This window comes from Rhinolophus sinicus, linkage group LG07 (assembly GCF_036562045.2).
Source record: "Rhinolophus sinicus isolate RSC01 linkage group LG07, ASM3656204v1, whole genome shotgun sequence".
NCBI classification, from domain to species: domain Eukaryota; kingdom Metazoa; phylum Chordata; class Mammalia; order Chiroptera; family Rhinolophidae; genus Rhinolophus; species Rhinolophus sinicus.
This window is the reverse complement of record NC_133757.1, coordinates 34,539,122-34,557,306: the sequence shown is the minus strand read 5'-3', so window position 1 is coordinate 34,557,306 and position 18,185 is coordinate 34,539,122. Positions and strand designations below refer to the sequence as shown.

The following is an 18,185-nucleotide window of genomic DNA, read 5'->3' as shown; positions in this document are numbered from 1 at the left end:
TTCTGGGTGGGAGGCCCCGAGGGGGCAGAGGGGTGGCAGGGAATCACAGGGAGCTCAAGCAACTATTTACCAACTAGTATGAAAATAATTCAGTTTTCATAGCCAGTATGCCCACATCTTGGAGGTTACACAACATATCTGAGACAGAGTTACAAGTCTAACTTAGAACTTAGTTTCCTGGTATGGAAATACATAGCTCTTTTAATGTTTACTAGTAGTGATGCTATTCTCTTTAACAATAATCTCAACAGGTCAAAAAACAAAGGATCTTACTTGACCTTCTAATTTCATCAACAACTGCTGATGAAAATGATAAAGTAGACATTCTGTAACCGATTATGAAACCCAATAATGTTCTTATTTTTACATTTATTTATTTTCATGGATTCCAAAACAACGGGGTGCTAAAGACACCTAATTGTTTTTATATATTCAGAAAATTTGTTAATGGAAATAGATTGTTCTGTTTAACTAACATTCTTTTTTAGTCTATTTTCACAAATTTTGGAATTACTGAAGATAGTTACTAAGATAATGATTAGGCTACAAGAAACCAATTCTCAGAAAATGCATTTTGAGGCAACCATGTATCTATTTATCATTTACTAGTTTGCTAATGAGTATTTTAAAAAATTCTGACATGTATGATTAGCTCCAATAATGTTCTTTTGCTCTCCCTATGGAGGGATAAATCATAATCACTGGCTTATGTACCATGGTACCTTGCTTGTAAATTTGGGAAAGAAGCCACTCCTGTTGACAGTGCTAATATCCGCCATCTGTTTGAATGGGATAAAGCCCTGGTGCTCCCCTAATTGGCAATAAATTAGGAACCAGCAGCAGGCTTTTGACAGGATACTTCAGCTACAGTTTGATTTTTTTGTTAAGCTGAGAATTCAATATTTGGTGGAAAGCTAACATTATCCCCTAAGAGTATAGAAATGCACTTCTTGAATCCTAGACTCAGGATGTCTTATCTATGTTTATGATTAAAGCTAGACATCTCTGTATATGATATCTTGCATGCTGGTTATAGAAAAAAAATGGCTAAATCCAAGAAATGTCTATGCCTTTTGTGAGAAGAGGAAGGGAACATTTATTGAGAGCTTACTGCACACTTTGTGCTGTCCATGGACCTTTACATATGTTAAACTGATCTTCAAACTAATTTTATAATTTAGGTAATATTATGGGGGAACTGAAATAGAATTTAAGTAACTTGCCCATGCTGTCATAAAATAGTACAGGCAAGATTCAAGTATTGAGCTTTCTTTGCCAAAGCCCGTGCAGTCTCCACTGTGTACTGCATATGACTAGGTTTGGAAAAAAAAGAGAAAATTAGGATGAGGCAAAAGAATTTGTGTGGTGCTACTTGATATGTTTTCATCTCTCCGGACCTCCGTTAACTAAACTGAAGGAGCTACACTGGATGACGCACAAAATCTCATCCCGTTTGATTCTCTGTAATTTACATTCATCTGGACTTTACCCTTTACCAGTAAACCTTATCAAATTATTAAACTTCTATGGGCTTCACTTTCACTATCTACCTTCCAGGAGAGATGTCACACATATGGAAATGCATAAATTACATAGGACTGTAGGGATATAAACTGATTTGTTTACCCATTGATCCCCTGGCAAACTCTCAGGGCCAGTCTCACTCTTCACCTCACCAGATTTTGTTGCTTTATGCTTTAGCGACAAGATTAAGGCCATCCATATCTCCATAACTTTTTTTTATTTGCATCTCTATACATTTTCATCCTCTCCTCTTTTTTGCTATTTTTAGAAACCAAAAAAAAAAAAAAAAAAAAAAAAAGGAAAAGAAAGAAAGGAAGAAATGTATGTTCTCCAAGTTCTCCAATTTTTATTGTTCACAATTTCTTCCCCTGTGGCCCCATTTCCATCTTTCTGGATTCTTGCATATTCCCATCATAAAGAAACTCTCTAAGACCCTGCTAATTCCTCATGCTTCCTCCCTCATTCTTGTCTTCCTTTCTTTAACCAAATTTCTTGAAAGAAAGAACCCTTCATTCTCACTTCCTCAATTCCCAGTCACTCTATGTAATCTGGATTCCATTTTCACCACTTTATTAAAACTTTTCTCCCAGGTTAGTAAACCTATTGCCCTTTTCTCAACCTGTATGTCCTTTGGCTTCACACTTGCATTTCACACCGCTGATTATCCCCTTCTCCTGAAATCTTCTTTGGTTTCTGAGGTTTCCTACAATGCTCTGATTGCTGACGTCTCAGTTTTATCATTGTTTCTTCTTCCTTTTTAATATAAGAATTTTCCCAAATTCTAAACTCAGTTCTTTTTTCTTCTCTATTTTCATGCAATTCCATCTAGTTTCATGGCTTCAGCTATTCATTCTAGGTAAGCAAACTTTAAGTTAATTTTAAGTTAACTCAAGCAAGAGTTCTTATCCCACATTTTGCATCTCCTGCAGGGCATCTGCTCTTGAGTATCCAACTCGCATGTCAAATTCCTTATGTTTTTAGTGGCATACCACTGTGCCTCCCAAATGGATTCCTCCTCTATAGTCCTTCTAGATCTTCTTAATCCCAACTACAACCCTAATTTTCTGCTTGCCCTTCACATTCAATCAAGTGTTAAGTTTTCTGATTTTACCTCTTCATTCTTATGTTTCCTCCTATAAATGGTCTCAGAAACACCACTTGGATTTATAGACTCCTCACAAGATATTCTGCCTCCAACGTCTCCCTCTAATTCATCTTAGAAAGCATTCTCAGATGAGGCTACCAAATACAGTGTCACAGTGACACTATTCCATTGTATAAAATTGTCAATTACCCTTATCCCAGCATTCAGCGTTCTTGGTGAGCAAGCCCCAGAACATTTGTGAACTTCTTTGTCACACACCTCCTCCAACTTCTTTTACTCAGTCTCACTCTAGCCAATTGAAATGGCTCATAGTTCCCATACGGGTATTGCTTACCCTTTTCACTCTATTTACACAGGCCTCTCCTATACTTCCAGATCCATGTAATAATACCATTTCTTTCATGAAGATACCCGATTCTCTTCAAAAGTAGTCACTCCCTTTCCAGACTCCCATAAATGTGTATTCTGGACCCTTCTTACATTCTGCCTTGCGTGATGATTATTTATGTATAAGTTACATCTTCTGTGTTAGAAGCTAGCCCCCAAGCCAGGATCGGTGCTATTCCTTTGTTTCTTCTCATAGACCCTAACAATGCCTTGTATATGGTAGATCCTCAGTAAAATATTAGTTGAATGAAAGAATGATTGAAGGGGTAATTGTTTCTGGGAACCAGACAAAGCGTATTTATTTCAGAGATGTTGATGGATAGAAGTGCCATTCTGAAGCTGTGGCACTGCTCTGGATCTAGAGATCCAACAAAGAGGGGCCTCCCAAAGTGCGATTCATGACTCAGTGGGAACCCTCTCCATCCAGAACCCCCTCAGTTCAACATTCAACTCCATCATTTTGGGCCGATCATATCCTTCCCCTTAGTTTCATTCCACATTGACCCTCACAGCTATTCCAGCTCTAAGGGCTCCACTAAAATGGGTGTTTTACAGTTCTCCTTGAATTGGGCACTTGGCTTTTCTGATAAACTTATTCATAAACTCTGCAATGAGGAAAAAACTGGTGGACTGCTTCCAGATAGTGCACATGCATTTTAACCACTGTCGTATAGAGTCCACACTCTGATATTTGTAGTTTAACCTATAAAGCATTCAGGTAACGAAAATAACAAGCCAGAACAGAGAGAAAGAATAGGGCTAGGCATCATGAAACAAATGTTTAATGGCCCAAAATATATGCCTATGTCTAGAAATGATGCTTTCTTTAAAAGTGTCATCCTTAAATGTTTCTATTATAGGAGTATGGGGATGGATGAATAGAAGACATAACAAACATACCCAAGGAATACTCCATTTCACAATATTAATAATAGTAGTGTTAATAATTTCATATATTATTATAGATATTATTCTAAAAATTTACACAAATAACTAGCATTGGTTAAGTGCCTCCTGAGTAAAAACACTTGGACACATTCTTTCCTCAGGTGTTCCCATTAATCCTCACAATATCATTACAATGTTGCATTATACTCAGTTTACAGATGAGCTAACTGAGGCAAAGTTCATACCATGTTTCCCTGAAAATAAGACCGGGTCTTATACTAAGGTTTGCTCCAAAAGATGTATTCGGGCTTATGTTCAGGGGATGTCATCCTGAAAAATCATGCTAGGGCTTATTTTCCAGATAGGTCTTATTTTGGGGGAAATACGGTAGTGGTCAAGTCTCTTGTTGAAGATCGCAAAGCTAGAAGGGCAGAGCCACCCACTTTCAAAAATAATGGAAAATGAGAATCAAATATAGAACTCATTTTAAAATGAAAAGATTCAAAATAAATATTACAGCTCAATAAAATGATGTATAATTCCAGGAATTCACGCATGTCACTGATATGAGTGTGCAATACGCATAATAAAGCAATGTACTTACTCTCTGTCGATCACAAGGCAGGTTACAGCTTCTGCAGCAATTACGTTTGCTGTTCTCACATCTTCCCTGCATAAAAAATCAGAGAGACATTGAAGTAAAATAATCTTTAATATCAAAGAAAGGTGTTCATTGTGATTAATTCGGGAAACATACTAAATTATGTATACTCTTCTGATTCACCCACTTCCAGATTTAAGCTTCGTTCGTGTTTCAAATGTCTTTGTCCTGAGAAACAACCTTATTCTTGTCATGAATCACACGAATCCTACAGTTATAATCTGGTAGTTATAATCTTCAAACTTAAAGTTTCACTTACACATGTGAAATAAAACTATATGTCATCATTCACTGTGCTCTTTGGGGAATTAACGAATTACTTGGACAATAATAAAGACAGCAATGAACATGCATAGACGAAAGGTTTTAAAGGGCCTGAAGATATATTTCTAGACATTGAGTATCTAATTCTTTTGGGTGTGAATTTGTCATTATAACCTTGAGAACAATTGATCTGTTTTAATTATTTCCTACTTTAGAGACTCTGTTTTTAATGTGGCTAAGATTTGGGCAACTTACAATACATACTTATTCATCTACACTAGAGTTTCAACAATATTTGGCAAATTTTAATCACACTGACTGAAATTTGTATATACTCTCTCTTTAGAAGCTTCTAATTTGTCACTGTAAGAATATCTATCAACCTCTTAAACCTTTAAAAATCTGCCCTGATATCTCTGTCTTATCCAGTGGTCAAAGGTGGATTTGGTAAAGTAACATTCACATTACATTTTGAATTATTAAAAATTTAATGGTACCACTGTCATGAAAGCATTATATACTTAGAATGTACTCTTTTCCTAGAAAAGTAAAATGTCTAAGTTAATATAATTAATGATAAATATAAGTTTGAAAAACATTACAGAGTTATGTACACAGGAAATATAGCGTTATTATATTCTAAAGATCATCAGAACATTATATGTCTCTAATAACAGGCTATGAAATCTTGAAAATAAAGCTGTTCCCAGTGAATTTTTATTTTTTTCAAAATACACTAAGTTTTCACACATACTTCTGAACTCAGTATTTTTTTCTACTGATTTTTTTGTTGTTGTTACATCACGCTGTTCAGATTACAATTGCTTTATAGTAACTATTCATCATTAGTATTTGGCAAAGCAACTTTCTCCTTACTAAAATTCTGTTTTGGAAATATCTTGATGATATTCTTAAGCATTCATATTTCATATAGACTTTAAAATAATTTTTCCTCTTTGAAAGAAACCCACATTGGGACTCTGGTAAAGTTGTATTACATTTATAAACTGATTTCAGAAAAAGGACTTTCTGATTATATTCATTTTCCATACGTCTCCACCTACCTGTTCAGGTCTAGTTTTTTTTGTCTTTAAATACGCTTTCTTAATATTTTTCAGTTAGGTCTTGACATTTTAAAAACAGTATCCTTCGTTGTTTTATGTCATTAGTTTTTCTTATGAGTTACATTCCTTTCCCATTTCTGTTTCTCACTGGTTACTATTATGAAAGAAAAAAGGCTATTGATGTGTATGTTTAATCCAACTATCATACTAAATTATCATCTGATTCTAAAATTTTTATTACACTCTCCTCAACTCCCAGTATCATCCTCCCAGTTACTCCCTGCACATACTCCCTTCCAGTCAAACTGGCTTCCTTTCAATTACTGAACACCTCATCTGCTTCCGGTCATGAGTTCTTCTTCACATGCCTTCTCTAAGCCCAGAAGTTCCTCTCCAACTCCTTGCCTAGCTCGTCCCTGCTAATCCTTTAGATCTCGGCCTAAGTGTCCCTTCCTCAGGGCTGTCATCTGAATTAACTTGATCAGCTTCCCTGTTTATCTGTTCTCATAGCCTTAAGTACCTCTTCAACCATCTCTCACAGTTTGTAATTGATGCATTTACTTGTGTGGTTACTTGTTTAATGACCCTATGTGCCTCCTACTAAACCACATGAAGGCAGGTTCCATGGCTACTTTTGCTCTCCATTTTATTCAGAACCGCTGTCACAGAGGAGGTGCTTAGTAAGTGTGTGGTGCGGAAACAGCACACTCATCACAGTCCTGGGCCCTTGGGCCCCAGGCTTTGAGGCACACAGTTGATTTTACAAGACAAGCTACAAGCTTCCTCGTCAGTCAAAACAGGATGATAAGAATGCCCACTCACTGTGTGGTATTAAATGAGATAATCAAAGATTTGTTTATCTCAATGCTCGGCACATAGAGAGCAGTGTGTTCTGCTGTTTATTACTTCTAATTTTTCTCATCACCAACCCTGCCATGTGTGTCCTTATGAAGGCACTGTCTTTATGAAACATTCCTACCCAAAAACAAAGTACGGATTTTCTTTTTGCTCCATAAAAAAATGGTCAATATATTTTCAACTTCATTATCACCTTCTGAGTGGGAATTTTCGGTGAGGTGGACACAACACAGGAAATGACAGTAATACGTATCAAGTTTTTCATAAATTGTGTGAATGGCTTATTTCTCAGGAGGTCGCTCATGGCAGCATATGTTACTACAAATAGCAGTTAGTGTAAAAAAAGAAATTTTATTACAACTTTATAGAACACATCATATTAAATTCAACTTTCCCTAAAACGTAGTTCCATATGGCTGATTTAGAAATTGCTCGTCTTTCAAAATATATATAAAATAATACCTAATTTTTATAATATTTTCTATGAATATGAATTTAAAAAAATGATTTCATCACAAATTTTTAATATTTTAAGATTTTATCATATCCTCTGGCCTAAATTGGATAGACTTTTAAAAATGAATGCAATTTCCTTGCAACAAAAAGAAAATACATAGATATTTTTAAATGTAGATGGGAAAACAATCAAAAATCAACAGAGTGACATAGCCAATAAAATTGAAAGTATTTTATTTTAAAAAGGAAAATGTGTAAGTTGTAGCCTATAATTAGTCTTAGTACTTATACGTAGTAGAGTAACATAGATCAAAACAGAAGAAATGAATAGCATGGAGGAAAAAACAATCTGTTAAACAATAGATTATATTTGCCAATTGATAAGCATCTAGTACATATCAGGAACTATATCAAACAATGAACATAAATCTCATTTAATGCATATAACAGAGGATGAGTATTTTATTGCAAATTTACACATGGGATAGAGGTTAGGTAAACTACCCAAAGTCAGACATAGCTATTGAGTTGCAGCCCTGGAATCTGAACACATACCTGGCTGGCTTCAAGGTCCATGTTCTTTCCACAACAGTCCACTGTTGATACACTCTACTATCATATTTCAATTTGACAACAATTCTAAATTCTAATGCAAAATAACTTCTGAGCAATAAGTAGTCATAATTGTCTCTCTGCCCACCAGTATAAAAATATATTTCATTCTTACTAAAAACAGCATTAATACGTTTATGGGTGCTCGATTGCAAAGCTATTCCAATAAACCACTGTGAATCTCAAATTATTAGAATTCCTATCCACAGCACTTTCCTAACGCTGCTATGCTGATTTATAATAATATTACATAACAGTAGCAAATTACTCAATATCATGTTTATTCAGTGCCAAGTTCATGTTGCCATTACATTGTCATTGTATCTCTACTATTAAGGTGCTTAAGGCCATTACACCTGTATGCAGGTGTCTAGAAATGCCATCCCCGTGTACTCAAAGAACCTGCTCCTGTGACAGAAAAAAATACTATCTGACCTGTTATTGACATATATCAATCCCTTATTTTAGGAGAGACGATAAAAACTTCTAATGAGAGAATATTACTCATGTAAGCTGACAATACTATGACTTACTGTGTACACTTAAATCCTTTGTAGGTCCAAGGACCATGGTAAAAGCAAGTATCATTTGGATTCAGATATAAAATATTACATACTCATATAATATAGAGGTTCTAATAGCTCCATGTTATTGAATTTGTCTCTATCCATACATTGCTCTTATGATACTACTTTTCCACAGAACATCTGCCAAGTTAGTAGGGGTTTCATGTAATAATGGTTTAGACATGGGGAAAAAGAAGAGAGAGGAAGATAGTCTTATTTTTAAAAACTGAGCATTCTTTCATTTGTATTTTTTATCAGTTCCGGGTGTTTTATAATTTCTAATAGAAGAATATGTGAGATTTTGGAAAAAAAAGAAAAAGAAAAGCATTGACCATGAGAGAATTTTATAATGAGTTATAAAATAATGTACATGCTACTTACTTAAAAACTTTCACTGAACACATATTCACTCTGCACATTCAGCACACTTCTTTATAGCAAGTAAATGTACATGTATCTACATAACAGTCTAGGCCTAACATGTACATTGTCTTTAAAAATTAAATCTCATATCCATCCATTGTTGTACCTGTATTAGCTGATTTCAGCATTACATTTAATAAACTGTGCTATTACAGAAGTAGCTACTGTTTAGCAGATTAACAGATATTTCACAAACTTGCTACTGATTAATGAATAATTACTATCAAAGCTATGCCACTTAGTATTGTTCTCTGTTTAAGCAGTTTTGTAGGAGTTAGAAATTCCTTTCAACGAAATCATACAGCATGACAAATACCCAAACATATTTACAAATACAGTTTTCTGTTCACTGACTCTGATATTCTTTGAACTTCGTCACAGGAATCTTCATCATCACTGTATTCAAAAGCAGAACCACTGTCAGTATCTGAATACTCCATAGCAAAGTTTTCACACCGACTCTTCTGGTTCTGAAGCAGTTCCTTTGTATCTCATGACTGGTAGAGAACTCAACAGTAGCTTGCTATCTCAGGGGAACGCAGAGTGAATGAGGCCAAGGTAGACGATAGTTCATGCAAAGTTGCTGTCCCAGTGAGGGCTCTCCCTTTCCAGCTCTACAGCAGCGTGAGTGCCGTGAACAGTCCTAGCATTCTCACAGTGTCAGCCTTCATGGAAACTGACACTACTCCAATTGCTTATGAACTTAGGGCAATTCATGGGTTGGAGCCCTTTATTCTCAGTCAAGTGTAACAGTTTAATGCCCACAGTTAAGTTTGGACGACATAGGGCAAAATGAACCCTAGTCATCTCAAAATCAAAGTTACTACAAGTAGGATGTTCAAAGTGGATAGGATATGACAAGCGTCAAAGAGCCACGTAAAGTGAAATTATACTTTGAATTAATTATACACTAAAATTGTAGAGTTTGTGACAAATTCAACTGTGCTATTTGAAAGTTTGGTCCCAGAGCAAATAAAAGTTCTAAAAATAAAAATAAAAAGTTGTATCAGGCCACTCACTGACTCTACTTTCTATTAGTCGTGAAGTTATTCCAACATGCTTTACACCTCCCAAATTCTAACAGAACATACATACTAAGTGTAAAATGAATTAATGTATGCAAATAAATGCCTGTCTTCTAACCAAGCTTGGCAGAGAGTAAGCAATCAGTAAATAATAGCTTGTCATCATCATCACCACCACCACCACCATCATCATCATCATCATCACTTTAGGGTCCTCTGACATCTAGGAAGCACATGACCCATTTGAATAAATATACCGTGGTCAGCCATGTATAATGCACTCCCATGTATAATGTGCACCCATGTTTTTGGCCCAAACTTTCAGGGAAAAAATCTTTCATTTAAAATTTTTAACTCAATTTTTTATTTGTTTACATTTAAGTACTTTTTTTGTATTATAAAGGAATTTTAGCATTTAGTTTTTAACATATTATGGCACAAGAAATTTTAAGTAACAAATAATTACAAAACACAAGAACAGATACAAGCTACAATAAATGTTAATGTACCAGTAACAAATTTATGATATTTACGCACCATAGAAAGCCAAGAACTCTTCATCATTGCAAGTTTGTCCTAAGTTCAACAAAACCAATGATCCTATTCCAGGGTATTATTTTGCATATGGATATCATTATTGATTTCTAGAGTTACACTTTTAACTCATAAGCATAAATAAAAGGATTAAAAACATTTATATAGGTATGGAATTAGTACTACCCATGTATAATGCACATCCTTATTTTTCCCTCACACATTTGGGCAAAAAAAAGTGCACATTAATCAGGGCAAAATATAGTACTTTCCTTATGAAACCTCCTTCCCTAAGTTTTTATAATAATATCAGTCTCCCAATTCTTTTCTGACATCACATTCTCAATTTATTTTCCTGAATCTTCTCTAGTTCACTGTAATCTAGATGTTTCTCCAAACTTCTTTTTATTGCTTTGATTTCTCTATTTGGGGAAATCTCACACAATCCTATAGCTATTAGTTTTATATTAATGACTTCTGAGTCTTCATTTCTCACATTAACTTCTCTCCTATTGGCCATCCCTGTCTGGAAGTTCCATTGCAACCTGTAATTCAAACTTACTTCATATTCTTTTAACCTCAAAACCACTATTTTCCTTGGGTTCTCTATCTTGGTAAATGATATCACTGTTCTTGCATTCACCTAGGCTCAAAAGATTAGATTCATTTTTTTAAAATCTTCTTTCTCAATCCTTGCATGTGTTGATAACATTGGTCTGTCTTAGCCTTTCCTCTTACATCTTTCCATCCTTTGCATTTTCATAGCCACTATTTCTACTTTGGATCATCACCATCATTACTACCCTAAAATGTTAATATGGACTCACAACTGATCTCTCTGACTCTCTTCCTTTCAGAGTCCAGACAATCTTTTTGAAGACATTAAAAACTAAGCTCGGAAGGATGTGTTAAGTTAGCAAGATGAGTCAGGAGATGTATTTTCTAAAAACAAATACAACATACACAATAACCCCGAGATAGAAAATAGCTTATTGTAAAACAAAAAGGTTGGAATTCAGGGACTGAGGGAAAGAAGGCAAGGGGCAGGAACACATCATTCAGCACATGTAGGCTACTCTAAAGATTTATTTTAAAATGGAATTGACTAGGTGAACCCTTTTTCCTGTACCATGTTAAATAAAATCTTAAAAGTTAGTTCAAAAGCTTAAGCTTAGAAAAAATAATCTGTATGCCATAATGAAATAAAGAATCAAGAAAATAATTTTAGATGAATAATTTCACAACACTGATGGCCTTTCCACTGATTAAAATAAATGTTATTATATAGTCTTTTATGTATTAAAGAACATATCTAAGCAAAAATGTGATCTCTTTCTTTAGAATCTTCCAATGTAGGAAATAGGAGTAATGAAAGAACAAATACATTAAAAAAAATGTATTATCAAGAATATATATCAACTTATGATCACCATAGAATTGAGCATAGAGCAGACCCTCTTTCTGGAGTCCAAGCAAGGCAGTGTCTGCTTTCTCATCAATAACAGAGACTCATGACATAAACTTAAAGAAAGTACTTCTCTAGGTAGAACAATTATTAGTGTCATCCATAAGGTAACTCCAAAGTTTATTCTTCGTGTTAATATAGAGGTGAATATTTCCATTCACTGTATCAATTCACTTTCTGAGATAATGCAAATCCTTTTCAATCCGTACCCATGGAAGGTCACAATAAGAGAATCACAGTAATGAATTTGGAAGAATTTTATTTTCACATTATTTTTCATGTTACTCCTGCTGGGTTAATGGTATAATGAATTTTTATGTGATATAGGAACTTCATATTCTATGGCATACTCCAATGACAATGAACATAGACATTCATTAGGTTGAACTAGGTGAAACTGCCATTTTTTCTGGTTAAAAAGAAATGACCACTTTTTGGGAATTTCATCTGGTTCGACCTTGTAAGTGTAATATGCAAAAGTGAAAAGGAGAAAAAAAGCAATTGCAGAGGGATACATATTGCTATGTCTTTCTGTTGTGCTTCCTTCAGGACACTAGCTTAACTAAGATTTAACAGTTATCCATACTGCTTCCATATTCCATATTTGAATGCATTCATTCCTCTGACTGTTGATGTCATTGATGGGTTTTTTTCTTCTATCTGGTCATTAAATATAATTTTCTCTACATTTCATACCTAGTGTAAGGAATAACCACTGAAAAAATTCTGAATCCTAGTTTTTGTTGTTGTTGTTGCTAGAGTAAGGATGGCATTTACTCTGTACTCTAACTTTGAATATTACACTCTTTGGCAAAGTTATACAAATCTAGAATGTCTCCCCAGACTATATTTTATGGAGAGAAGGAAGAGCTTATTGCTCTCATTTATTCTTTTACTTTATAGTTGTTTAGGAGTACAGACTGTTAGTATAATGCCATTGTTTTCTTAGGGGCCCATTTGGTCTTTTTCTGAATGATTTCAAGATGTCTTAAGAGGGGGAAAAAGCATTTACTAAAATTTTGAAACACAATCCTGAAGTGCAATATAATAGATGTTCTGTTCATTATCTCAAATCAAACACTCATTTTCCTGTTAATTCTACACTTCCCTTCTGTTGTCTATATTTCATAAAATAACCTGGATTAAGATAAATCTGATGGTTGGTTTTACTTTTCAGATACTGTTCATGTAATTTTGTAATGTAAGTGACCAAAAAACAGTTTGAATTTTGGGAGAAGATATTAATAGACAAATTATTTCATGGCTCTAAAGCGTTATGGTATCTCATGCTTCATGGGAATCTCATGGCCATATGCTTTAATGAACAAAATAATGCATTGGTCCTTTCCTTTTTCTTTGTTTCTTCTGCATTTCACAGAGCTTAAAATGTATTCTTCATTTTTTCCTATCTTTCAAATAGAGACAAAGGAAGCATGTTGGAATGATTACTGGAATTTTTGTGCTAATAAATCTCAGTGATGCATGTTTGAAATGAATACTAAGTTGAATGGTCACATATTTCCAAAGGCTTCCGGTGGCTGGTTAGCTCAGTTGGTCAGAGCAAGGTGCTAATAACACCAAGGTTGATGGTTTGATCCTCACATTGGCCACTGTGAGCTGTGCCTTCCTTAAAAAATAATAAAAATAAATAAAAAATAAAAATTTTTCCTAAAGTGCCCTCAGGCCAGGAGGGTGTTCTCTCCTGTAAAAATTTCTACGCAACATGTCAGGAGAGTTTCTCCTATTTCTTGTTCTATTGCCAAGTTAGCGTATGACCTTAAGAAAATGTCCCATTCTCTGTTTCATTTTTCACATTTGAAATTGTGATTGAAATCACTGCTCCGTCCTCCTCTGTAATTAGTTAGAATTTTAACAAAGCAGAAACTTTTTATAAGTTCTAATTATCATGGTTTTCAATGCTCCTGGGATGATTCATCCTGAATCCAAGGATATTTCTTTATGTAGAAAAGGATATTATAAGTCTTCAACTGTGATGTACTATCTGAATATGTAAGTAGCATATCATGGCATGGATTTTCATATTCATAATTGTATCTGTGATTAATGAAATGTATTTTCACATAGAAATCAGACATGTTCACTTGAAATAATATATTCTCATAATCAGAGGTCAAAAATACAATAAATGTCTATGGAATAATATTTTGATAACTAAAAACTAAAATTCAGATTTTAATTGGGCATTTTTAAGGAAGAGAAATATCCAGAATTTTAAAATAGAGTTAAATTGTAAAAGATTTCCTCTTTTTTTGCTTGCTTATCAAATATTTCTTATATTGCATTAATTGAATAAACAAAATTCTTTGGTGATTTTAAAATTCAGTGCATCTAATAGGCTATAATTTTATCCAAATTGAAGATTAACTTTGAATCAAAGCTACACAGAAGAAACAACATAATAGGTAAAGAAAGGAAAGTTATGGCTATGTGTACATGAGGCTAATTTGAATAAAAATTACTAAAGCCAAATCACTGCATACAATATAAACCACAGTTGTTCTTAGTTAGGAAAAGCAAACAGGGTTTTAGACTTACTGTTAAATATATCAATCAATTTTTGCCAAGAATTTTGGTATATTAGACATGCCCTAACTCCATAGTACTGTAGCAGTCTGTGTAATAGCAAAGTTAGGAAAAATGTAAATATCTATCAATGTGGAATTTATTATAATTTCATAAGATAAATGCAAGGGAATGTTAAAAAAGTATTAAAATAATGAAAGAAAACCTGTATGTATATCATCTGCATGATATCTTCAGTGAAAAGACTATGGTGCTGAACCTACACACACGATAAAATAAGTATACATTGAAATGAATAGATCACTTTAGGATGACATAACAAAAAAAGTAATTATAATAAGGGAAGAGAATGCATGATTAAAGGTCAGAAGAAGGAGGGAGAATTACTTTTGTAGCTTTTGAATTTTATGTTATATGCTTGAATTACCTGTCATAAAACAAATCTTTTTGAAAGTAAATATATGAAATAATACAAATTGACTCCTACAAGCGATCTGTGGGTAGGGAGCCTGGCTGGTAAGTTCTTTTACTTTCCTGGAAGGCCTCATCGATATTGATTGCATGGTTAGCTGCTATCCATCCCTGGGCTACCCCTCACCGTCACCCCAAAGCCATTCCCAGCTAGCAGAGCTACAGCTAACTTATGCTGGCCTAGTCTGACTACATTGGAGAGATACCAACATAGCAGGTGCAGCAAGTAAAAACATTTGACACAGTATTCTCCAGTGTCACTTACAGCACTGCCTTTTGCCCTACTTTCACTAGCAGCAATTACAGAAACTAGATGACAAACTAAGGAAAGTATTTTTTTCAGAAAGTACATCTGATTATTAAGTTAACACGCTTCACAACTGTTAGGGTGGTGATTTGGATCTCTTAAAAGGTTACAATACCAATTGTATGTGTATATATATATAAATGTTTCACACGTAGATATCCATGTATGTATATAATAATTAATATTTTAATATTTAATATTTCTTTGACATTGCATTTTTGTCATTTCCACTAGCAATCAGAAAATAAATGTTCTCTTTATAATAAATTTTCATAATTTAATCACACAGCATACATTCATGGCATATATTAAGTCATAGTAAATCTTTGCACTGAGAGTACAGCCTAGTAATTAAAAGAACAAATGCAAGAATTATTTCATCTAGGTTCAAATATCAGATTTGCCATTAATTAGCTATGTGATCTTGAGTAAGATACTTAAGTTCTCTCCGCTTATCAATTTTCTTGGGAAAATAATAGTATTTAGTAGGGCTAATTTTATGAAGAATAAGCAATGAAACTTATGAAAAGCATCGAGTGTCTGAGTACTACAGTTACTCAATAAACAATAATTATACAATACTGTTATTATTTCATTTCTATTATTATAGCATGTCTAACCCCAATAGATTCTATTCACTCTTGTTTACCTACTGATGGCTCATCACTACTTTCATGTCTCTTCTATTATATTAACCTAGAAAGTTCCTCAAGAATTAGAAGTCATTTCTTCATAGTCAGTCCCTCTGCTGTTAATATAAAAATATGCTTCAAAATTCAATGAACTGTTTCAGATCACATTGACTAAATTTTCTACTATGGCTTACTCTCTAATCCGAAACCTGCAGAAATTAATGAAACTAGTGGTATATATACACAATGGAATACTATTCTGCCATAAGAAAAGATGCAATAGTGCCATTTGTGACAACATGGATTGATCTTGAGATTATTATGCTAAGCAAAATAAGTCAGACAGAAAAAGTCGAGACCCATATGATTTCACTGATATGTGGGATATAAAACTGAAAGCAACAAGGGAATAAGAAAAAAAGACAAAAAAACAAAAACTCATAGACATAGACAATAGTTTACTAGAGGGTAAGGTGGGAGGAGGGTGGTAGATGAGGGTAAACGGGATCAAATATATGGTGATGGAAGGAGAACTGACTCTGGATGGTGAGCACACAATGTGATATATAGATGATGTATTATAAAATTGTACACTTGAAACCTATGTAACTTAACTAACCATTGTCACCCCCAATAAACTTTAATAAAAAAAATAGTTTCATGCTATAATACAGAAAAAGAATGATGTCCATCCATCCATCCATTCATTCATTCATTCATTCATTCATTTATTCATTCATGCAAGAATGTAGGGTTGCCAGATTAGCAAATATAAATACAGGGCACACATTTTTATGTAAATTTTAGATAAACAATGACTATTTTTTTGTTTAAATGTGTCTCATGTAATAATATACTTATAGTAAAAAATTATTCATTATTTATCTGACATTCAAATTTAACTGGTGTCTTATATTTTATCTGGCAATCATAAATAGTTTCTGTACATAGACTCTAAGGTACTCTCTTAGGTATAATAAGGGGTAAAGAACAAAATTCTTGCCCTCCAAATGTTACAATCTAATGGGTAAGACAGATTATTGATAGTTATAATGCAGTGTGATCAGAGTACGTCAGAGGTATGACTAAGTGACACAAAATCACTTGGGAATGCCTCAACCCTGACTGGGAGATGAGTGGTGGGGATGCATAGCTTGATGGTGGAGAGGCTCATGGGAAGCTACGGGAAGTAATGATGTGTCAGGTAAAAAACAGTATGTATGCAGAAATTTGTCAACAGAGAAAGTAAGGTGGTCATATCACTAGGAACATCCTGTGGAAAAGTATGAAAAAAATCTTGTGTGTAGCAAACAGCGATTAATTCATAATGGCTGAAAGTCTTGAAGCAAAAAGAAGAGGAAAGAGAAATGAGGCTAGCTGCGTTGGGACTGGAAAAATTATAAATGGCTATATATCAACTATACAAATATCTTTAAAAATCCAACAGATTGTTTTACCACATTCTTAAACATATATAAAATCTCTCAAGGGGAGAAAAAAACAGGATTAGCAGGAGGCAAAGAGTGGACAATGTGCTCCCATTTGTCTGGGATTTATTATTTTGTTTTTTTTCGTTGTTGTTGTTTTTCATTTTTTTCTGTGTTTTTATTGTTTTTTGCTGTTAGAGACTAAAGTAAATTGCTAGGGAAAAAGTATCAAATTCTTCTTGGATAACTGTAAGTAGAAAAATATTTAGATAAAGTCAGTGGTAATAACGTTATTACCAGGAAGTCTTGCCTGATTCACATCACCCAATTGTTCTCCTTACTCCCTCTACTCAATACCCCCATATACCAGTTTACTTGATATTAGTAGCTGACAGATAGGGGATGTTTGGAAAACTGTCCCGTAGTTGTCCTTTGTGCTCTGGGTCCTGCAGAAGTCACTGTGCATCCACTCTGTATCTCACCTACCACACTCCATTCAGAGCCACTTCTGTATGAGTGCTGAGGTCGGGGTGCAATGAGTATTGCCCTTACTATTACTAAACAATCCTTAATTGAGCATCTACTACATTAGGACCACTGGGAAGACAGGTAGCAAGAGCCATGCACTGTTACTTTGAATTTATAGCTGAGAACCCCGATGCCCAAATGGTAACAGGATAGGGTCATTTTAAAAATAGCTGTGGCACAATTGAAACTGACCAAAAGTTTTAGCTTCGATGATACTTGGGAGAACCTACAATTACTGAGCATTTCTCTAAGGTGTTTGCCCCTTAAGAGTGAAATCTTGTATTAATACAGTCATATGGCATCAGAAAACCATTCCCCTGAGCTAGGCCACAGCCTGTTTTTGTACAGCTCTCAAAGTGTGAATGGGTTTTACATCCTTAAAGAGTTAAAAATAGAAGAAGCAAAAACAAACAAACAAACAAGAATATGTGACAAAGACCATAT

The 18,185-nt window shown here is 34.2% G+C and overlaps 1 protein-coding gene across 4 annotated transcripts in view; it reads right to left on the bottom strand.

Moving 5' to 3' along the window:
- Positions 1-18,185, bottom strand: part of PRKG1 (protein kinase cGMP-dependent 1) — a 1,130,349-nt gene that overhangs the window by 126,120 nt on the left and 986,044 nt on the right. For 3 of the 4 annotated variants that reach the window (XM_019738600.2, XM_019738591.2, XM_019738608.2), the window contains exon 8: positions 4,509-4,574. In XM_019738600.2, the coding sequence (XP_019594159.1) occupies positions 4,509-4,574 (66 nt within the window). Of the gene's footprint in view, positions 1-4,508; positions 4,575-9,162; positions 9,453-18,185 lie in introns of those variants that run through there. The other variant, XM_074339437.1, reaches the window with a different exon arrangement.